At 34.1% G+C, this 23,418-nt stretch overlaps 2 protein-coding genes and 1 pseudogene across 2 annotated transcripts; all 3 read left to right on the top strand.

Moving 5' to 3' along the window:
• Nucleotides 1-1,151: 1,151 nt before the first annotated feature.
• Nucleotides 1,152-9,851, top strand: LOC136062737 (tRNA wybutosine-synthesizing protein 2/3/4-like). The gene is made up of 2 exons (XM_065762210.1): nt 1,152-1,663; nt 9,689-9,851. Exons 1-2 carry the CDS (start codon nt 1,152-1,154, stop codon nt 9,849-9,851), a joined length of 675 nt encoding a protein of 224 aa, XP_065618282.1.
• Nucleotides 9,852-12,883: 3,032 nt separating this feature from the next.
• On the top strand, nt 12,884-18,113 carry LOC112015059 (L-ascorbate oxidase homolog). Its single transcript, XM_065762215.1, has 8 exons — nt 12,884-13,227; nt 13,269-13,462; nt 15,563-15,590; nt 15,808-15,910; nt 16,150-16,495; nt 16,750-17,115; nt 17,415-17,493; nt 17,591-18,113. The coding sequence occupies exons 1-8, from the start codon at nt 13,072-13,074 to the stop codon at nt 17,801-17,803; spliced, it is 1,485 nt and encodes a 494-aa protein (XP_065618287.1). The 5' UTR covers nt 12,884-13,071; the 3' UTR covers nt 17,804-18,113.
• A 1,366-nt stretch (nt 18,114-19,479) lies between these two features.
• LOC112013122 (GDSL esterase/lipase At5g55050-like) lies at nt 19,480-22,326 on the top strand (annotated as a pseudogene).
• The last annotated feature ends 1,092 nt before the right edge of the window (nt 22,327-23,418 follow it).

A 23,418-nucleotide genomic window follows, 5' to 3' on the forward strand; every position in this document is an offset into this window, starting at 1 on the left:
TCAAACACTTATTGTTTAATTAAGCATCGACTTAATTTTGGTTTTGGGTGAGATAATTGGTTTTAATCTCAAGGATAAGTCAAGAACCATGTTTTTATGAAAATTGAATCAAGGATTCTCTCTTTGAGAAGTTGAATGTCCAAGCAATTTTCCCTTTTCTTTCATTTGCTTCTCTGTGCGAATTTTAATGAATACTTTGATTGAGGTTCCCAAATTTAATCATGGGAAAGAAAAGTACTTTGAAGCAAATTTTTTTTTTTGTTAACATGTTTTAGGAATTGGGTCTTCAAATCAAAATTTTTATGTTCATTTTATTTTGTAAATTATTAACTACAATCTTGATTAAGAAATTAGGAACCCAAAAAATTAGTCATGTTGGAATTTGAAGGAATCAGAATCCCTGCTTTATTTAAAATAATTTTTGGAATCAAGGACTCCATTGAAATGTGGTGGAGTCGAGGACTCTATTAGTTTGTTAGAGTCAAGGACTCCATTAAAATATGGCAGAGTCAAGGACTCCGTTAATTGGGTAGAGTCAAAAACTCCATTAAAATGTGGTAGAGTCAAGGACTCCATTAAAACATGAGTTTTATTGGTGTGAGTAGTGCCCATTCAAGATAATGTATCTCTTAATTACATTCCCTTGTTTCAAGGGAAGACCCTTTGATTCCAGCCACGTCGTCTTTGCACATAAATTCATTTACCATCATGTTTAAGGAGATATGTGTTTTTCTTTATTTGTGGCTGCACCTAGTAATTTATTTAGGTTGCCTACTTAACCTTGACGGGGATCAAGCCAGTTAGTAGTTCTTAATTTGAGGTTTTAGACTTAAAATCCTCAAATTGATTTTGCCCAATTTAGCTGATGGACATTTAAGTTAAACACTTTGTATTTAATTAAGCATCGACTTAATTTTGCTTTTAGGTGAGATAATTGGTTTTAATCTCAAGGATAAGTCAAGGACCATGTTTTTATGGAAATTGAACCTCATCAAAAAAAAAAAAAAAAAAACCACAAACACGAAACCAAACTCACCAAGACAACTCCATCTTCGAAACACAAACATGGCCACGCCGATCTCCACGGCCACACCAATCACCACCTCCACTACCGACCACCCACCCCTACAAAAACCCAGAAAAAAGCAGCGATGCTAGCGTCACTAGCATCCTCAGACTCCGACAAATCACCGAAGGGCACGTTGGACACTCCCATCCTCCCTCTCATCAACACCCTCAACAACCACCCTTGCTACTTCACCACCAGCTCCTGCTCCGGTCGTATCTCTATCCTCTCCCAACCCATACACCAAACCCAACCCAACAAAAAATCCAAAGGCGGCTCCTGGCTCTTCGTCTCCTATGACTTGGCCGATCCTGACTCGGTCATCTCCCTCCTCTTCCCCGACTTACCAACTCGCTCCGAACCTGAACCCGAGTCCAAACTCGTCCTTAGCTTTGAACCGCTCATCGTCACTGTGGAGTGCAAAGACCTCGCCTCAGTTCAGTCGCTGGTCTCCACGACGAGGTTGGCTGGGTTCAGAGAATCCGGCATAACCAACGCGAACAACAAGCGCGTGATCGTCGTGATCTGCTACTCGATCCGGCTGGAGGTTCCGTTAGGGACCACCGAGTCTGTCATGGTCTCGCCGAAGTTCATTCGGTACTCGCACTTCTATGGCCAACGAGAAAATGGAAGAGACAGAGAAAGAGAGGATATGAAAAAAAAAAAAAAGAAGATACAGACACAAACACAAAGAAAGAGAGAATCTGAAAAAGTTTTTTCTTTTTTTTGTTTTTGATTTTGAATTTTTTCAGTTTAATTTTTTTTAATTTTTTAATTTTTTATTAATTAAAATGCTGACTTGTCATTAAGACGCTAATATGGATGCTGACGTGGTATTTTTAATAATATTTTAATATCCATGTTAGCGCCATGTCAGCAAGTAGGACACACCGTTTGCCATCTCAGCTTTTTCTGTCATTGGGTTGATGGTAGGGACTATTTTAAAAACAATTTTTAAAAATTAGGGACTAACTTAGGAGCTAAATCAATTTAGGGACCAAATTGAGAATAGGCCCAGAATATAGGAACCAAAAGTGCATTTTCGCCTTTTATAAATTATTAACTCCAATCTTGATTAAGAAATTAGGAACCCCAAAAAATTAGTCATGTTGGAATTTGAAGGAATTAGAATCCCCACTTTATTTAAAATAATTTTTGGAATCAAGGACTCTATTGAAATGTGGTGGAGTCAAGGACTCCATTAATTGGGTAGAGTCAAGTACTCCATTAAAATGTGGTAGAGTTAAGGACTCCATTAAAACTTGAGTTTTATTGATGTGAGTAGTGCCCATTCAAGATAATGTATCTCTTAATTACATTCCCTTGCTTCAAGGGAAAACCCTTTGATTCCAACCATGTCGTCTTTGAACATTAGTTCATTTACTTTCATGTCTAAGGAGATATGTGTTTTCTTTATTTGTGGTTGCACCTATTAATTTATTTAGGTTGCCTACGTACCCTTGACGGGAATCAAGCCAATTCATAGTACTTAATTTGAGGTTTTAGATTTAAAATCTTCAAATTGATTTTGCCCAATTTAAATGATGGACATTTAAGTCAAACATTTTGTATTTAATTAAGCATCGACTTAATTTTGTTTTTGGGTGAGATAATTGGTTTTAATCTCAAGGATAAGTCAAGGACTATGTTTTTATGAAAATTGAATCAAGGATTCTCTCTTTGAGAAGTTGAATGTTCAAGCAATTTTCCCTTTTCTTTCATTTGCTTCTCTGTGGGAATTTTAATGAATATTTTGATTGAGGTTCCCAAATTTAATTATGGGAAAGAAAAGTACTTTGAAGATTTTTTTTTTTTTTTTTGGGGGTTGTTAACATGTTTTAGGAATTGGGTCTTCAAATCTAAATTTTTATGTTCATTTTATTTTGTAAATTATTAACTCCAATCTTGATTAAGAAATTACAAACCCCAAAAAATTTGTCATGTTGGAATTTGAAGGAATTAGAATCCCTACTTTATTTAAAATAATTTTTGGAATCAAGGACTCCATTGAAATGTGGTGGAGTCGAGGACTCCATTAGTTTGTTAGAGTCAAAGACTCCATTAAAACATGAGTTTTATTGATGTGAGTAGTGTCCATTCAAGATAATATATCTCTTAATTACATTCCCTTTTTTCAAGGGAAAGCCCTTTGATTCCAACCACGTTGTTTTTGTACATAAGTTCACTTACTTTCATGTTTAAGGAGATATGTGTTTTTCTTTATTTGTGGCTGCACCTACTAATTTACTCAAGTTGCCTGCGTACCCTTGAAGGGGATCAAGCCAATTTATAGATCTTAATTTGAGGTTTTAGATTTAAAATCCTCAAATTGATTTTGCCCAATTTAAATGATGGACATTTAAGTCAAACACTTTGTATTTAACTAAGCATCGACTTAATTTTGCTTTTGGGAGAGAAAATTGGTTTTAATCTCAAGGATAAGTCAAGGACCATGTTTTTATGGAAATTGAAACAAGGATTTTCTCTTTGAGATGTTGAATGTCCAAGCAATTCTCCCTTTTCTTTCATTTGCTTCTTTGTGGGAATTTTAATGAATAGTTAGATTGAGGTTTCCAAATTTAATTATGGGAAAGAAAAGTACTTTGAACCAATTTTATTTTTTTGTTAACATGTTTTAGGAATTGGGTCTTCAAATCAATTTTTTTATGTTCATTTTATTTTGTAAATTATTAACTCCAATCTTGATTAAGAAATTAGGAATCCCCAAAAAATTAGTCATGTTGGAATTTGAAGGAATTAGAATCCCCACTTTATTTAAAATAATTTTGGGAATCAAGGACTCCATTGAAATGTGGTGGAGTTGAGGACTCCATTAAAATATGAGTTTTATTGATGTGAGTAGTGCCCATTCAAGATAATGTATCTCTTAGTTACAATCCCTTGTTTCGAGGGAAGACCATTTGATTCCAACCACGTCGTTTTTAAACATAAGTTCATTTACTTTCATGTTTAAGGAGATATGTGTTTTTCTTTATTTGTGGCTGCACCTAGTAATTTAATTAGGTTGCCTACTTACCCTTGACGGGGATCAAGCCAATTCGTAGTTCTTAATTTGAGGTTTTAGACTTGAAATCCTCAAATTGATTTTGCCCAATTTAAATGATGGACATTTAAGTCAAACACTTTGTATTTAATTAAGCATCAACTTAATTTTGCTTTTGGGTGAGATAATTGGTTTTAATCTCAAGGATAAGTCAAGGACCATGTTTTTATGGACATTGAATCAAGGATTCTCTCTTTGAGAAGTTGAATGTCGAAGCAATTTTCCCTTCTTCTTTTTTTTCATTTGCTTCTTTTTATGAATTTTAATGAATATTTTGATTGAGGTTCCCAAATTTAATTAAGGGAAAGAAAACTCCTTTGAAGCAATTTTATTGTTTTGTTAACATATTTTAGGAATTGGGAATTTGAAAATTTCTTCAAATCAATTTTTTTGTGATCATTTTATTTTGTAAATTGTTAACTCCAATCTTGATTAAGAAATTAGGAATCCACAAAAAATTAGTCATGTTGGAATTTGAAGGAATTAGAATCCCCACTTTATTTAAAATAATTTTGGCAATCAAGGACTCCTTTGAAATGTGGTGGAGTCGAGGACTCCATTAGTTTGTTAGAGTTAAAGACTCTATTAAAATGTGGTAGAGTCGAGGACTCCATTAATTGGGTAAAGTCATAGACTCCATTAAAATGTGGTAGAGTCAAGGATTCCATTAAATATGGTAGAATCAAGGATTTCATTAATTTGGTAGAGTCAAGAACTCCATTAAAATGTGGTAGAGTCAAGGATTCCATTAAATATGGTAGAGTCAAGGATTTCATTAATTTGGTAGAGTCAAGAACTCCATTAAAATGTGGTAGAGTCAAGGACTCCATTAATTTGATAGAGTGAAGGATTCTATTGATGTGGTAGAGTCAAGGACTCCATTAATTTGGTAGAGTCAATGACTCCATTGATGAATTTGATTGGTAGAGTTAAGGACTCTAGTTGAGAAAACACTAAACCAAAACTTGAAAGAATTTTTATTTGGTAATCTTCAAATAGGATTTATAAGTCAGGGACTCATATCTAAAGCTTCATGTATGGAATTAGGAACTCCTCATGAAACACAACCATATTTGTTTTAGCAAACAAAAATTCAGATTTGTGGAAGAGGAAGAGGGAGAGATTTTGAGAAGAAAGGGATTGATAAAATCCCAACCTAATGTTTTGTGTCTCCATTCTTTCTTTCTTTTTTTTCACTTCTATCTGCGTGCTTCTCTTCTTTTGTGTGTGCTTCTCCCCTTCTTCTTTTTTTGCCTGCTGAAGCCCCTTTAATTTATAGAGGAATTGAGAAACCGTTTCCCCCTATTTTTTTCTCTTAACTGATCAAGTCTTGGGCCAAATCTGTAAGGAAAGTGCAGTACTGCACTAGTATTTTTTTGAGGCCACTAACTTCTTTCACATGTTCATGCCATCAGCCATTTTTGATAATGCTGCGCCCACCTTTCCTATAGCTCCTTAATTTTTTTCATTTTAGTCATTTCATATAGCTCCTTTACTAAGTGTTGGACTCACGTGAGTTTTTTTATTATTTTTATATGTGTCAACCCTTATTTCCAGGCGATGTACATTTGTTTTAATGTGTATTTTTTAGTTTCAACACATTATTATTATTATTTTATATATATATATATATATATATGATATGCTATTACATTATGTTTGTTTTTAATTAAATCATGTAGATTCATATAAAGTATCAATTTGCTCTAAGTCTTTGCGCTGTTACAACTTGTTGAGGTTAGTTGGGCTCTAGTTTTGAATGGCAATCATTAAAAAACTTTAATTATACAAAATTTAATTAAAAGATAACTTGAATAAATTTGCATCATAAAAAAATAAAAATAAACGCAAATACATAAAATTTTACATTTTCTTTATACTAATAAAATAAAAAAGCGAAAAGGGACTAGTGAGTAATGAGCAATAAGTGAGAACTATGATGTTGAGAGAGAGAGAGAGAGAGAGTTACAATTGATATTTGCTGGGACTGCGAGCTGAGCCAAGTAAGTTACAAATTTGAATGATTAGGGGTCTTTATTTTTAATAAGCTTTTTGTTGAACGTTTTGTTCATTTGTTGTAGTTTGTTTGTTTGTCTTTTCTTTTCTTTTTTTAATTTTTGGAGAAACACACACACAAAAGGAAGAGGGAATAATATTTTAACACAAAAGCACATCATGAATTCCAATCAAAGTCATGATAACCTTTAAGGGAGGATATGACAAGTTATATTACACACAACATACTCTTTTAAGCAATATAAGACAATTACCTCATTTTTAAAAAACTTTTTTAATAGAGACAAAAAAGCACACACACATAAGGGAGAGGAGATGAGATTCTAATACAAAGGTACATTACAAATTTCACTCAAACGCCGTGGTAACTTTAAGGGAGAGAATGACAAGTTATACTATATTGAACACACAGAGAGGAACGAAAATAAGGTTTTAATACAAAATTACACCACAAACTTCACTCAAAAATCATGATACATATATATTTTTTTCATTTGTTGTTGTTCTTTTCTTGTTGTTGTTATGGTTATTTTTGCTATTATTGTAGTTATATATTTGTACTTCTTTCTTCTTCTTCTTCTTCTTCTTCTTTTTTTTTTTTTTTGGTTTAAGGGGCTAGGAATATTTGTGGGGTAAAGATTATTCTGGTAGAACCAAAATTTTTGGGATTCTCAAGTTAAAATATTCAATATTTTCTTTTAGGGTGGTCAAGATAGATTAGTTTTAAAATAATTATGTATATAATTTCTTTTTTGCAAGTAATTTTTTTTTTCTTTTGAAAACTAGGTGCAGCTACCCCTAGTTAGTTGTTACTTGCAAGCCTCCTTTGTTGACTAAAGAGGCGAGTATACAATATCCCATAGAATGGGAAATTACATATAAAACGTGTGTGACCCACCCCTCATGTGAGAGGCTGAGGGCCCAAAGTACTATTCTGGAACTACCTAATAATTTGCGCAATAGAAGTTTATGCCCTTCTTTTTTAGTTTAGGTGCCCTTTCAACTCGATGGCCCTTTAATCTATTGTTAGCTCTCCGAAGAAAAAGATTATATAATTTAGGGACAACTCTTTCACTTTTTTGGTGTTGTATCTTTGATTCTTCAATTGATTATAACTATGTGATTGTATTTACTAATAAACCACATTGTTGGACTTAAATGTCATTCAAGAAGATATATTATTGTTGCATTAGTGTGTTTTTTTATGCGAGGATTCTTGCACTAGTTAATACATTTATGTTGTTATTAAATTCAACCTAAGAAACAATACCAAAGTGTCCCTTTACTTTTCCTTTTTTTTTTTTTTTTTTTTTTTTGAAATGGGATTCTCTCCGCTTCACTCAAAATAAAGAGATTCTATTTCACCTCTAGATTTAATTTCCTTGATCTGTGTAAAGACAAATGAATTGAAGACCATATACGTGAGAGTAACACCACCACCATCACCAAAAAAAAAAAAAAAAAAAAAGGCAAATACTTCTATTGTGTATATATCTACCTCTCCGGTCAATGACGGAGGTTAACAAGTAGGCTCAAGATTTTGTAGTAACCAAAGCAAAGAATAGATATAATGTAATGGTGTATGTATCAAAATGTAAATACTTCTTTATTGACCAAAGAACAATTAATAAAAAATCAAGTAGTCTATATAAACATGTTTAAGAATTATGTTTAGGGTCTGTTTGGATACCACTTATTTTGCTGAAACTGAAAACTTATTCTAAAGTATGTAAATAAAGGTAAAAGTTAGTTGAAATAGTATAGCGGAGCCCATAAATAGTACCAAAAAGTGCAAGTAGGACCCATTAATAGTAGTAAAAATAGACTGAATAGTAAAATAATTTTAATTTTCATTGGTATCCAAACACACACTTAGGGTGCTTTTTTTTTTTTTTTTTTTAATTATTTATTTTAAGAACCAATGATTATGATTAGTTTATAAAGTACACATTTGGTTTGTTCATATAATTTATTCCACATGTGGGTATATTATATGTTTAAATACCACCAATCCAATAGTTCTCAGAAGATTTAATTATTTAATTATTTTCTTACTATTAACCAAGTAATATATTAAGCCATCTAATCAAAGTTTTCGCATCATATCAACCTTCTGATTTCTATCCCACGAATCAAGCAATCTCAATCCCAAGATGAATGAACTCATGAAGCATTCTCATGACTGTATTTTGAATCCATATATATATATATACACTTATATATAAGTCAATAGTAATAGCAGAGAAGATATAGGTAGAATTACCAATTTCTGTTTCCAAGTACTCATATTATATCACATCCATTTTGGTAGGGGTAGAGCTAGATGGCACTGCCAATTAACAAACCACTATTTGCCATTGTAAAGGACCAAACGGATCCTATTCTATCACTTTTGGATATAAATACACTATTTATAGAAATCATATCTAACAATATCGAAATAATGAATGTTTGTTATACTGTTAGGAACATTAGATAATTTCCTGCATGATGCATAAATGAGTCCAAATCTTCATTTGAAAAGTAGGACAGAAGATTTGGACTTTACGTAAATACTTTACAAATTTATTTGAAATAATTTTTATGTTTTTTAAAACCTATTTATAATACTCATTTTGTTATATAATATTTATATTTTACTTAAATGTTTCCAAACTCTCTTCTCAAAAAAAAAAAAAAAAAATCCTAACTCAATTTTCTTAATTCATATTTTATATAATAATAAAAAATGTCATGGCCCAATGTTCATTGCTGAGGGCAAAAGCTTGTTTTACGCATAGACTTTGGGCCAAATGGCACTAGGATAGTGGTTTAGTGAGTACAACGTTGGCGGAAATTATAGTTTTAAAAATTGGCATTATTGGACAGTGTATGGGCCCTTTAAGGGTTGAGAAACCTGAGCTACTATGGGCCATGACAGATTGACAGCCTACAGAGTGGGAATTTTGGGCCTTACTATCCATTCCACTATGAGATAAATGTGTTGATGGAGGTACCCGGATTTTGAAAAAAAATCATACTTTCGTAAAATAAATATAAGATAAAAATTGACAAAATTTTGTGAGGGTAAGGGACACTTATGCATGTCAATCAATTAGAGGAATATTGCTCGATTATATAATCTAATTGCCCTTTAACGGTAAAGTGAAATTAACGAAAAAAAGGGTGCAATTAACCCAAAAAAAAAGTATAAATATATATTTTTTGAACACTAAATGTTTTCATTGAAATTACCAAGAGGTGCCAATCAATTGAAATACAAGACTCTTGCCTTTCTTTGAGGATTGTTTAAATTTATTAGTTTTATCTGACTGTAAAATAAGTTGGGTGTATTTAAAAATAATAAAATTAAGCTTCAAAATGTTGTACATAAAGTGACTTAAAAAATACATCAAGCAATATGCTTAAATTTTCATGCCTTCGTTTATATATATATATATATATATATATATTGGTTTTGTTATAATAGATGTGCTTGTACATTTACTTACTAACCCTTCCTCTATTAATCTCATGTTAGAAACCCTTTTGAATGATTGCAGGAATCTGATTAGGAAAATGACTCATATTTTTAGAGAAGCTAATAGATGTGCTGATAGGCTTGATAAAATGGGAGTGATTCAACTAATTGACTTCCTTATTTTGTATCAACCATTGCCTGTGGTTGATAATCTGCTAGCTTTTGATAAAGCAACTCTTTTGTAATAGACTGATTGTTGTATATTCAGCCTGTTTTACACCCAAAAAAAAAAAAAAAAATTTGATAAGAGAAATACCATTCATGCCTTTGTTTGTTTGTTTTGATTTTTAATGCTTTAGTCGGCTCAAGGCTTAATCGTAAAGTGACAATCATGGGCTCCACTATACTTTGACATTCCTAGCCTCTGTTGCCTAGTGATATTGAGCCTGTCCACTTGTTTTAGGGTTGGTCTAATTGGAGAATGTATAGGCTCCATAAAGGACTCTCTGAGACAATGCTGCCACTTGCCATGTTGGTATTTCTGCAATTGTGTTTTTTCATTTTGGGCTTGTCCACATAAATCCTTTTTTGGGCTACACATGCATAGCAATGAACTTTAGGCCTATTCTTACTGTCTTATGTATACTTCGCCTATTTCTTCAAATGACATATGGGCCTGCTCATGTGTTTGAAGATTGGTATTATTGGACAATGTATGGGCCCTTGAAGAGTTTGAGTATGTTGAGCTACTTTTATCGTGAGATAAGGCCATGAAGGCCCTATAGACTGGGACTTTTGGGCCTTGCTATATTCATTCCACCATGAGATAAATCTTTTGATGGACATTTGTTAAGTGTAAAAGACATTTATACATATCAATCAATTAAGAGGAATACTATGCGATTATATAACCTTTTTTTTTTTTTTTGGTTGAGAATAAAAAAAATAGGTAATATTAAGAAAAACTCAGGTGGATAAAATTATAGAATTAAGGTGTAGAAAAACACTTTTTATCTATATTATAAAGCCGTTAACATGTTTAGCATATCTAGTAAGGTTATAATTTACATCTACTTGCACTTTAAAGATAAAGTGGTGAGTTTCAGTTAATTCAATTGGTAAAGTCTCTAATGGTTGAATAAGAGATCTAGATTCAATCTCAGCTAATGTTGGATAAAATTACAGAATTAAGGTGTCGAGAAACATTTTTCATTTATACCGTAAAGCCGCTAACATGTTTAGCATGTCTAGCATGTCTAGTAAAGTTATAATTTACATCTACTTGCACTTTAAGGGTAAAGTGGTCAGTTTCAGTTAGCTCAACTGGTAAAGTCTCTAATGGTTAAATAAGAGACCTGGATTCAATATCCATTTACACCAAAAATCGACTGGTGCTTTAGTCTGATAATAAGAATTGTCATGAGGAAGAGCGGACGTAATAAACTCTCTTAAAAAAAAAGTGAAATTAGCAACAAAAAAAAAAAAAATAGTATAAATATATATTTAGGTAAACTATGTATTTGGTTCCTATTTTATACATTATATTTCAATTTGATCATTAATCTTTCAATTGTGTCAATTTGGTCCCTAACTTTTCAGTACTATGTCAATTTAGTTCATACCGTTATTTTTTGGATGAAAAGTTGATATGTTTAATAGCCAAAATAAAAAATTAGCTTCCGTTGATGTGATAATAAACTTAAATTTTATTTTGGCATTTGCTATGTCAATAATTTTCATCTAAGATATAACGCTGTGGGGCCCGTGGGCCTGATAACCTCGGCCCATCACATAGCAAGCCCGAGGCCCAGGCCGAGGAGCACAAGTTACTTATGAGGAGAAGGGGGGGGAGCCTACTTTCTAGGACCAGGCCGAGGATACCTTGTCCTCGGCCTGACAAGGGTGGTTTCGGGGAGAGTTTAACCCCAAAGTAAGTTGTCACCATCGCATTGAATGCACTCAACTAACCCCCCCTGGCTGCATTAATGGGGAGGTAACCCTTTGACAGGATAACGTTGGTAAGAGCGAGCCACTTGAGTACCGATAAGGTCTCTGATGGGACGGACAACCAGAGGAAAAAGGGGGGGAAAAAAGGCCAGAAGAAGGCCTCCTCGGCCACAGGCCGAGGAGCATTCCCTCACTTGTAAGGAAACACTTAGCCATTTTTTAATAAGAGTTTGGCCATGGTGATCAACGGCCAGCATCTAAGCCTTTCAGCCCACTCTCTATAAATGTATTGTTTGGGCTCGTTGGGCCGGGAACCTAGCATTCAACCCAAATTGAGTCCCTACAAACGCTATAGACTAAATTGATACAACAGTAAAAAGTTAGAAACTAAACTAACACAATTGAAAGATTAGGAATTAAATTAAAATATGGTGTAAAATTTTTTGGTCGTAAATAGAATATTACGAAACTGTGTAAAATTTCCCTCCCATTAACTTTCCATTTAAGTCATAGTCAACACCAGGCAAAAATGATACCTTTCCTAATAAAAAATAAATTGTTTATGGCAAAGTATCAAGTCAAAATCTGTAATTAGATTACGGCACCAACTATGTCTTTTCCTAGCAACATCCAAAACACAATCTCGATTAATTAAAAATGTTCTGTCAAACAGCCCATAAAGCATAAGAGAATGTCCCAGAAGCCAAAGCCACCCAATCCATCATTATAGTTTCCGCGTGTAATTATATTATTTTAAGCTTTCCATAATTTTCCCATCATAAATTCTTTGTTGGGCCATTTTCTCCATCTTGACCCTCAATCTGACATAGACCCACAATAGAATCAATGTGAACCTTTGGATGAATTAATTGAATAGACCGCAAATCAAAGCTTTAAGAAGGTAGGCTACGTGTTTGGGAGGTGAGAAAGGAAAATTAAGGCAACATAACATGAGAAGACCGTGTGTCGCGTCAGAAATCACGGGCATTTACACTATCATGATCCAGCACATGAATGAGATAGCCAAGCTAAGCTTTTACGCGGTTGCATGAGTTTTTTATTTTATTTTTTTCCACAAACTATTCAACACCATTATAATATAATAAGAAATAGAACCCCATTTTTTGCATAGGTGTCATGCTCTCATTGGCTGTTTTAGAGGACCCACTAGCCAAAATTGATCACATATGGTTCATTTTAGGTCCTGTGTTCAAACCGACACGGCGACGCCAAATTGTCCAACTTTTATTTAATTTTTCTTTTCTTTTTAGCCCTTTAATTTTTGGTCTTTTTTGATCTTTGCCACTTTGGGCTTCCCTCCCTTCTATGGTACTTTAAATATGTCATAGACTCATAGGAGTCATGGTCAGTTATCACTAGCCACATTAAAGTGTCTCATTCTGTAACCATTCTTAAATCCACAAAGAGAGACTCTCTCTCTCTATCTCTCTCTCTTTCTCTTTTCATAGTCTTTCTTCACAGTCTTGATCTATCTCCTTCAATCTTCTCCTGCTAAAGATGCTGCTAAAACTAGCCGGAGTTTCTGCATGGATTTTCTACACCATCTTTATTCTTTTGGGACTTGTTAGTGCTGAAGATCCTTATAGGTTCTTCAACTGGAATGTCACCTATGGTGACATATACCCCCTCGGTGTTCGTCAACAGGTTTGTACTTCTTGATTCTGATACATCGAAAAAAAAAGTGTGTATCGTAGAATTCTCCTGAATACTTGATCAAGAAGTACAAACCTGTTGACGAANATGAGAATAGAGTAATCCCCAGCTGGTTCAGGAAATGGAACAGGAATTCTAGGCCTGCTGAGGATTTTGATGGCTCCAAAGCCACCAGCTGCCTTGTGAAATGCAAGAGATGGGAAGTAGAAGAAGCTACCAATCTGATCTTTCACCTGTAGTGTGTAGGTGAAGTTCTTGCCTGGTGGGATAGGGCATGTTGTTCCATACACTCCATCTTGATAAGAATTTCTTCTCTGCTGAATCCCATTCCTGTTAACATCTTACAATTTAGTTTGATACCAAAAGCCATTACAACATTCTATAATTGTTATCTACATTTTCAATACAAAAGGTATATGATAAAAATTTTCAAACTATTACACACTATGTATATTTTGATTGGTGCATAATAAAACTTGCACAATAGTCCGAAGTTGTATAAAATAATGTATGATTTTGCTTATGGGTACACACATAGTCCAATAGGGTCCCAATCAAGCATAAAGTGGGCCACCCACACCCTTCAGGCTTTTCATACAGTTTATTGCATGAGCATGAAGCACATCACTGTTGGGTAACAGGCAACATTTAACAAACCCAGAACAGAAAGTGGACCCATGTTGGGCCCTTCTTGTCTGAGCCCACTTTTTATTTTTTTCCTTAGCCCCCCATGTTCAATGTGAACTAATTCAACAAAGCAATATGACATGATCACGACAACTTTTGGAATATCCATCATGAGTGATAAAGACCCACAATTTTTTTTTTTGACAAAGAAAATATTTGCAATTTGGTATGTCTTATGTGAGGAAATTTTAATATTAGAATTTTATTTTAAAGCTTTCTATAGGGTGGACAAAAAAAAGTTGACACATCTTCTTTAGCCACCAAAGCAACCTACCAATCACATTACATGTTTGACTAATATTGTCTTCATAAGTGCATGCCAACTGTAAATTTGAATTAGCTAAACATCAAAGCAAGACCTAATTTTGCCCCTGCTTTGGGTTTAGAATTAACACAACGCGGAAATATGACCAAAGCTCAGATTAATTGGCAAAAAAAAAAAAAATGGTCCACAAAGTCACTTATTAAAACTTTATTTTTATTTTTATTTTTCTTCAAATTGTCAAGTTTTATTTAACTTTTAAAAAAAAAAATCAAACAATTAGCTCAAAAGCCAACCCCCTAGAAATGATAAAATACTACCTGGCTTTAGCCTTACTCAAGTGTGTGTCTATATATATATATATATATTTTTTTTTTCTTTTTTATATGGCTTTTATTAAACAAGATCTGGTTATTTTGGTAATCATTGCATTTGCATGTTACCCCACATAATAGATTATTACGTGACAGTAACAATAACTAGAAGGCAATCCTCTTTTAAACACATGAATCCATAACCATACTTAATATGTGATGCAACTAATTGAAATAGTATTAGCCTAACTAATTCTCTAATCATTCTTGGCACACAGAAAGTTCAGTTTGAAAGGGAAAAGTAAAAAAGCTGGTTACAAAATAATGGTGAATGGTGAAGTAATTTTTTGTAGCATAATATAAATGGAAGGAAAATTATACCACTAATTTATATAATTGCGTTTCTCAAAAAAAAAAATTATATAATTGTGCACTTGTCTTGCCATTTCTTTTAAAGAAATGTATTAATTGAATTTTATTTCTTGCTAAATATTATTATATATTCTTCTAAAAAAAGTCTTCTAAAAATAAATTATTATATATTAGGACAATATTCTGGATATTGATTACATAAAAGAGAATGATGGACTAATTATTCATAACAAAATTTATTTGGAAGGAAAATTACACCTTATTATTCATATCAAAATTTATTTGGAAGGAAAATATGCACCTAGTCCACTTGCATTTGCTACCAATAAAGAAAAGTATTATTTGACTTTTATTTCTTGCTAGGTATTATGCTATAGAACAATATTTGTATCTCTATAGTCTCCGAAATCTGCGCTTTTCTTGGTAAATTACTAAGATTGATTGAATGTATGTTCCGGATTCAAAACCAAAACAAAATAACAATTTTTTGTTTTAGCTCAAGAATGTGTAATCAACGTGTTGAAAAGTGTACATAAAATAGCAAAAAGTTCGCTTGTGTATCATGACCTATACGATTCGCACTAACCACGTAATGCTGATTAGTAGCAGCAAGAGAAGTTGAAAAGCAAGAAATTAACAAAGAAAAAAAACATTCCAAAAAATATAAAGAATTACAGAATATATTTTGAGCCCATAACAGTGGAGATTGGTACAAGGCTAATCACACAGTAATACTCTAATTCCTCTACAAATTTTATTGTCAATTTTTGCTACATGACTTAACTTCATATACTATGTATAGTTAATTTAACAATGTGCATGTTTTTTTATGCAAAACTTTCATGTCACTCTAAAGCGCATTAGTGTGAAAATGTAACATAGTTTGGTTAAACTTATTTAGTGGTACTTTAATAGTATATTCTCATTGTCATGTTACTATTTCAGAACTTGAAGGCTGTCTTAGATCGTGGTCACAGGCTTCCCTACCCCAATGGCATTCTAATCAACGGTCGAGGACCAAATGGTACTTCTTTCACTGTTGAACAAGGTAATTTTTCAAAAATTATTGGTATTTCTTTCATTATTTGAGTGAGTTGATTCAAGTCCAATGAACAAATGAGTAAAAAAATAGAATGATAGAAAAGAATACATGGAGCCGAAACCTGATAAGTCTATTGAGAATCTAGAGTCGACATCAAAATTTTGAAACTATAATTAATTGCTGTTATTGTTATAACTTACACCACTTATTTTATAGTGAATGACACTATTCTTTTGTTGTTGTAGGAAAAACTTACAGGCTTAGGATTTCAAATGTGGGTCTTCAAAGTACACTCAACTTCAGAATTCAGGGACACAAGATGAAGCTTGTTGAAGTTGAGGGCACTCACACAATCCAAACCACCTATTCAGAGCTTGACATCCATGTGGGCCAATCTTATTCTGTGCTAATCACAGCTGATCAGCCAGCTCAGGACTACTTCATTGCAGTCTCAAACCGATTCTCTACCCGGGTCATCACCACCACAGGAACCCTTCGCTACAGTAACTCCAAACGTCCAGTTTCCGGCCCAATTCCCGGAGGACCAACCACCCAAATTGATTGGTCTATAAAGCAAGCTCGGTCAATTAGGTAATCTTAAAAATCTTATTAGATGCTCTCAGAGTACTATTAATGTAATACTCCAACCTGATAAAAACAAGTCACTTAATACAAAAATTAAATTTTTTTACACAAATTTTGAGTTTATATCATATTATTTTATTAAGTGACATGGTTTTAGTCGTGTTGGCCATATGATCCAATTCAATGAAGAAATGGTACAGCATTTTTAAGTGACTTGTACACATGAATGTGACATGTACGTACATTTTTGTGCATTGCAGGACTAACCTTACTGCAAGTGGACCAAGACCAAACCCACAGGGATCATACCACTATGGTTTTGTTAACATTACCAGGACTATCAAACTAGAGAGCTCTGCTGCTCAAGTTGATCGCAAGCAAAGATACGCAGTTAATAGTGTGTCTTTTGTCCCAGCTGACACACCCCTTAAGATTGCAGACTACTTCAAGATAAAGGACGTTTTTCGCGTTGGAAGCATCTCAGATAGTCCCCCTTATAAAAAGATGTACCTTGACACATCAGTCATGGGTGCTGATTTTAGAGCCTTTGTTGAGATTGTGTTTCAAAACCATGAGAACATTGTTCAGAGCTGGCACATTGATGGATACGCATTCTGGGTTGTTGGGTAAGAATGTGCATAACTTTTGAACCTTACTATGCCAACTATATGCTTTTACGATACTTTACCTAAAAATGATACTAGCGATACTACAAATTTTACCTTATGAGTCTTACAATCTGATGTGTCAATTTTGAAACAAAGAACAAATAAGTACTTAGAATATGTATTTATTATATTGTTGATGTATTACTAATCAACATTTGTTTTGTAAATTCTTTTTTTAGTGAAATTGATTAAAGTTTGAACATTTTCCTTTATCTAATGCACACTTAGAGTACTAACCTTGGAATGTTGTAATGCAGAATGGATGGAGGAGTGTGGACACCAGCTAGTCGAAAACAGTACAATCTAAGAGATGCAGTTTCACGATCCACCACACAGGTTAGTCTTGTGTCCTGAATTAATGCATTAATCATAGTATTATAAGTTAACCAATTTATACATTATGGTACCAAATGGTTTATTGTTGGTGGCACAGGTATATCCCAAGTCATGGACTGCTATTTACATGGCACTTGATAATGTGGGAATGTGGAATGTGAGAACTGAGTTTTGGGCTCGGCAATACCTTGGACAACAATTTTATCTCCGCGTATACTCACCCGTTGAGTCGATGAGGGATGAATATCCAATTCCAAAGAATGCTCTTCTCTGTGGCAAGGCTGCAGGCAGAGAAACAAGACCTCTTTAAGCAAAAAAGCTGAAGATGAATGAATTAACCATTACAATTATATATAATCAACCTCAACTTGGGGTTGCATTCTTTGCTACAAAGTTTTGCTTGGTTTATAATTATGTAAAATTATTGTTCCAACAATAAATTCTTGTATTAGAATTTTTTTTTTTTTATTAATTGGATACAATCTAGTTTTGATGAATAAACTAGATAGAATTTTCTCTGTAAACGTTCACCAACTCATTTTTCTGTGTTTATTAAAGCAAGCTTGTGGCAAAACAAATGATTATATTGTTATTTATTAATGAAATCATTTTTTGAATTATTGCAATGAGGACAAATGACAACCGGCCATTGGCCTGACCTTGTTTAGATCTCAAGGAATTTGGCTTTTGCATGTCCCCACTAAATGATTTACAGTTCAAAAACAAAAATTTGTTTATTCACAGATATTAGTCATACAGAGATGAAAGATGGCCTACCACTTTCACTTTAGTAATGACAAGAAATTTTAACCTTTGCTTTATCAAAGGTTCAGCAGAATAATGCAAAATCATTTTGTTCATATCGCTTTCTTACTTTCAGTCATCTAAAAATTTTAGTCAACATACATTTGTGAAAATAGAAGGAAGAAAATTAAATAAATAGAGAGATAAAGTGGAAGTAAGAGAGAGAGAGAGATTTGACTTGGCATTTACTGAGGAAAACTTTTGATGACTACATATTAAGCTCATGTTACAAGACTTGTATACAAGTAGAATTAGGATATCTTTGTTTACAGACCAAGTAGGATTGGACTTGGGTCTTGACTTGATTTGGATCTTGATTTCTTTAACGTTACCCTCAAACTTAAGGTGAAAGCTTAAAGAGAACTTGAGTTTGGAGAAAAAAAGTGAGACTTTGAAGGAAATCATGATGGCATTGGAACATATAAAATTGAATGTGGACCAAATGAAGTCCAGATGACAAGTTCAAATGAAGGTCAGGTATACATAATGATTAAAGCTTGAATGATGAACATAATGCAAATTATACGTGCAGAGACTATAAGAGGTGTGATTTGAGTAACACAGCTTGAAAATGATAAACATGCATCACGCATGTTTATCATTTTAATAAAATCTACTGATTAGAGGTGCAGTCTGAGTTATGCAGCCTAATGATGACCAAAACGAATGCCAGTAAAGAAGGCTATCGATCAACATGGTTTATGATATTTGATCAAGATGGTTGAGGATGCTTGATCCGAAGCAAAACAGAAAATTAGGTGCAAAAGAAAGATGCAAGTGTGTGTTAAATATAGTTGGACTTGGTCTTGATATCTTTTACAGAATTAAACTAGGCAAGTTTAAGTACTTTAGTGGTCCTAATTATGGAGTGTTGTGTTATAATTCAGCTATCAGTCATCCTAATTCTTAACAATCAACAAAGCAGATTTATTATAGTGACAAGGAAGTAGCGACCATTCAGTAATTGCTGATTTTGATCATGGTTAATCTGGCCTTAGAAAATCTCAAGGACCATCCTCCCAGGAATGGCTTTGTTTGTGTAAGGTTCATTCTTGGTTGAAAACGACAGCTTTATTGGCACTTGCTTGTACCTTTGTAACTGCATTGAGAATTATGAAACGTACAATATATCTTTGATAAACACAAGAACTTGAAAAGAGAAGTTTCATTTCTAACTTTCTGATGGCAAAGAGATGGCCTCTTCTATTCCTATTCTTGGCTGCTATAGACTTTAACAAGGCAGATGCAGCATTACTAGCCATTTTTATACTGGGGGACTCTACAGCTGATATTGGGACCAACAATTTCTTGCCAGGCAGTAAGGCAAGAGCCAATTTTCCTTACATTAGCATTGATCTTCCTTACTCTAGACCCACTGGAAGGTTCAGTAATGGATTTAACAGTGCTGATTTTTTTGGTTAGTAGAATTCTAGCACAAGATAAGTTCATGTTAAAATCTATTGTGCTTGTTACGAAACAAGACAAGATGTTTCAAACAGAACATTTTCTGCATAATGCATGCATTCGTACTAATGAAATAGCAAGTGGCATTATTCCAAAAGGTTGCATCGAAATTTTCATTTTCCTTTTTTATGATGGTTTATTGGTCAGTCAAGCTAATGGGTTACAAGAGAAATCCACACCCTTTCTTTCTCTTGTAAACAGTTCATCTGGTCTAAAGAAACAAAGCTTCAAAGGTAAAAACTTTGCCTTTACTAGGGCCGGCATTTTTGACATAACAGGACAATCAATGGTGAGGTCTCTCTCTTTTCAAAAACCTTAGCATGCCCATGTTATGTTGAGAAATGATAGTGTCCTTGTCATGATTAAATGAGAATAAATTCTGGTTTTTGTATATATCCCTTAACATCATAGTGATAGTGAAGGAAATTAAATTTAAAGATTAGTCTATATCTATATATTCAAGCATAAAAATAGACTTGGGATTGGAGAAATTATTATTTACACCGGGGGACCCGGGTTTGAGCTGCCAGGGGTGAAGCATAGTTAATATCTAATATTTCTACACCAGCACCAAAAAAAAAAAAAAAAACCATAAAGATGTCACGGATGAAAAAAGTAAAAAACTTTCGAAGGAAAGGACGATTCTTTTTTTCTTTTTTTGATAATCTTCAATTAACATTAAACAAGGGGGAAAGGAGGATGTCTACCCTTATAAGCAGAGACAAGATCTGCCGACAGATTATCAACATTGAAACAAAAAGACATGTTGGAGCGTATAGCAATCTTTGCTGCTGTATGAGCCACAGAGTTGCACATACTGCTTGACCCACGAAAACTGAAACCAAGACAGGACTCAGATATATTAATAATATTACTAATTACATTACTTATGGACCAGTCAGGTGGGAGATCTTTGGAAATTAAGGGATCAAGACAGCCTTTAGAGTCACGCTCAAAAAGGACGTAGCCTTTAGAGTGCAGTGGCTTCAGCTTGGAGAGTAGAGCAACTATTATGCAATTTAGCTAAACCTTGATGACCTTACCATCAGAGTCCCTTCACCCTTGTGACGACAGCTAAGGCAGTGGTTGAAGACGAGACAGCTGCATCAACATTGATCTTTATCAAACCTAGAGGGGGAGGCTCCCAAGTCAAGTGTGACAGCCACACTCCCAAGTCAAGTGTGCATCAATATTACTAACCATTTTACAGCCACACTACCTCTCTGAGGAATTTTTTGTAATATGCTAAATGGCTAATCAATGGTGGAAGCCTAAAATGCATCACAAAGTACTCTCTGGTCTCTGCAAGGGCATGAAGGCCCACTATTTCATTAAGAAAGATGTTTTATATTAAAAAAAAAAAATGTATTCCTCTTTATGCATGTTTCTTATTGAACTTTCCTATATTCTTCTCAGTTAACATTAATGAAGTTTGGAAAAGAAAATACTCCATTTTATGCCTTATCAAAATACCAAATGATTCCTTTGGCTGAGCAAATACAGCGATTTCCCAGAGTCCGAAGCTCTCATATGGCTACAATGGTCATGCCGCAACTGAAAAGTTTCTTTCCAAGTCTTTGTTTTTATTTATTTTTGATATGTTTCCAAGTCTTTGTTCTTCATTAGCATTGGTAGTAATGATATCTTTGGTTATTACCATTCAAAAATTTCTTTATCAAAGCAAGATTTCATGTTTACTTTAGGACTCACTTATGAGAACCACTTAAAGGTGAAATCTCTCTCTCTCTCTCTCTCACACGCGGACGCGCGCGCGCACACACAGTAATTTAGCCTGATATTTCACTGACATCGTGCTAATTTGGCACTCTACTCAATGTTAGAGCAAGGAAGTTTGGCATTATAAGTGTCCCACCAATTGGTTCTTTTCCATAATCAAAGAATCTATAATGCTACCAGGGGATGTTTGGAGTAACTGAATGACCACGCAAGAGCTATTCATGCAATGCTTGATTCCCTATTGTGCAAGCTCAGCTCAGAATTTGAGGGCACGGAATACTCACTAGGAAATGCATACGAGATAACATACAATGTTATTGAGAACCCACTTCCATTCAGTGAACAATTCACTCGTAGAAAAATATAACATGCATTTATACATGTAAAGGAAAAGTTTTTGCTTAATCACAAGGTATTTTCCCCTCAGCAGTTCTATCTACTGAGTTGCTTATTTTGGAGACAATCTATTTAATCCTATATGTCCAATTGCCAGTTCAGATTCTAGACTGCGATTTCTAGCACTAATGCATTTTATTTTTACAACTAGTATAATAAGTATGAAGACTACTAAAATCTAATGATTTTTAACTTTTCCAGATTTTACAGAGGTAAAAACTGCATACTGTGTAGTGGCCAGTGGGGAAAATCAATGCAAAATCCATATGTGATTCGAAAGCAAATCTTTGTCTGAATCATAAGGACCACTTGTTCTGGGATTTATTTCACCCAACACATGCTGCTTCTGAGCTTCCAGCTAATACCATCTATCACGGTCCACCAAGATTTGCATTCCCTATTAGCTTCTCTCAGTTAGCCTATGACAAGTAGACAAAGTAGTCACTGGGGCTTCCACTTTTTTTTAGTTTTTTTCTTTCTATTGTGTCATTGTATGTTTCTGTCAGAAATATGTTAATGCACTGGCACAAATGAATGTGAAAGCATAATTTTGATCTAAATGTTCAGTAACTTTAGGGCCTGTTTGGATTAAGGGGGAGAGAGGGAGAGAGGATGGGAGTAAAGTAGAGTTGACTAAAAATATGCTAATTTTAAGCCAATTCCACTCTATTCTACTCTACTTCTCTCCCTCCCCCTCAATCAAAACGGACCATTAATCTTCAGTTGGATAATTGTTATTGTAGGGGTGGAATTTGTGGCCCAAGCCCAAAAATAATGAATTTGTAGAGTGTGGGTGATAGAGCTAGGTTAACTATGGAACTAACAACAATTGATCACAGCATACAACTACAAACCAGTGTCAAAGTATATGTAAAGACCAAATAAGATCAAGTCCAAAGAGACTTATGATAAATTGAATATCAGTTACAATTCTTTCTTGTTCTCTCCCTCTCCCCCTTCTCATTAGTAACTCTTCTTCTTTATATGTCCTCCTCCACTACCATCCCCATTGTCCACTTGTTCTCCATTCAACTCCCTACTTGAGTGAATGTCATGTCATGTATCTCCCTTAGCTTTCGTGAATGACGGTAGCTTAAGTTGTACTGTTCAGAGGTCTTCTCCACATAAATGTGGCTAGAAAAGTTGCTGCAGTGCATTTAATACGATGGTGGCAGCTTTTCCTTTTAGATATTTCTCCGTTCCTCTTATCTCTAGGCGTGTCTAAAGTTTACCCAAATTGCAAAAATCACTAGTAAATTCATTTGGACCCCCCAGATATTTATATGACCCCAAAATCCTTTCATCCAAGGATGATTGTCTCTTCGGAACACTGAAGCTCTCTTCGGATAGAGTCTCTTCGTCCCCATGTATCCTTCTTTCAAGCGAAACACCTTTCGACAATTTTATCCTCCTCGGACATACACTAATCTTCTCCTTGGGTTTTGGCCCACTACGAATGGCTGGGCTTTGCCCCCCACAGTTATGATTATCAAAAGAACCTAATACTTCAGACTTTAGAGGCAG

This window comes from Quercus suber, unplaced genomic scaffold (assembly GCF_002906115.3).
Source record: "Quercus suber isolate HL8 unplaced genomic scaffold, Cork oak 2.0 scaffold_19, whole genome shotgun sequence".
Lineage (NCBI taxonomy): Eukaryota > Viridiplantae > Streptophyta > Magnoliopsida > Fagales > Fagaceae > Quercus > Quercus suber.

Excerpts from the sequence above, each read along its gene's own strand:
- LOC136062737 (XM_065762210.1), top strand. The coding sequence starts at position 1,152 with ATGCTAGCGTCACTAGCATCCTCAGACTCCGACAAATCACCGAAGGGC. Across the intron at positions 1,664-9,688 it reads GTCTCGCCGAAGTTCATTCG|GAATCTGATTAGGAAAATGA; the intron begins GTACTCGCACTT and ends GAATGATTGCAG.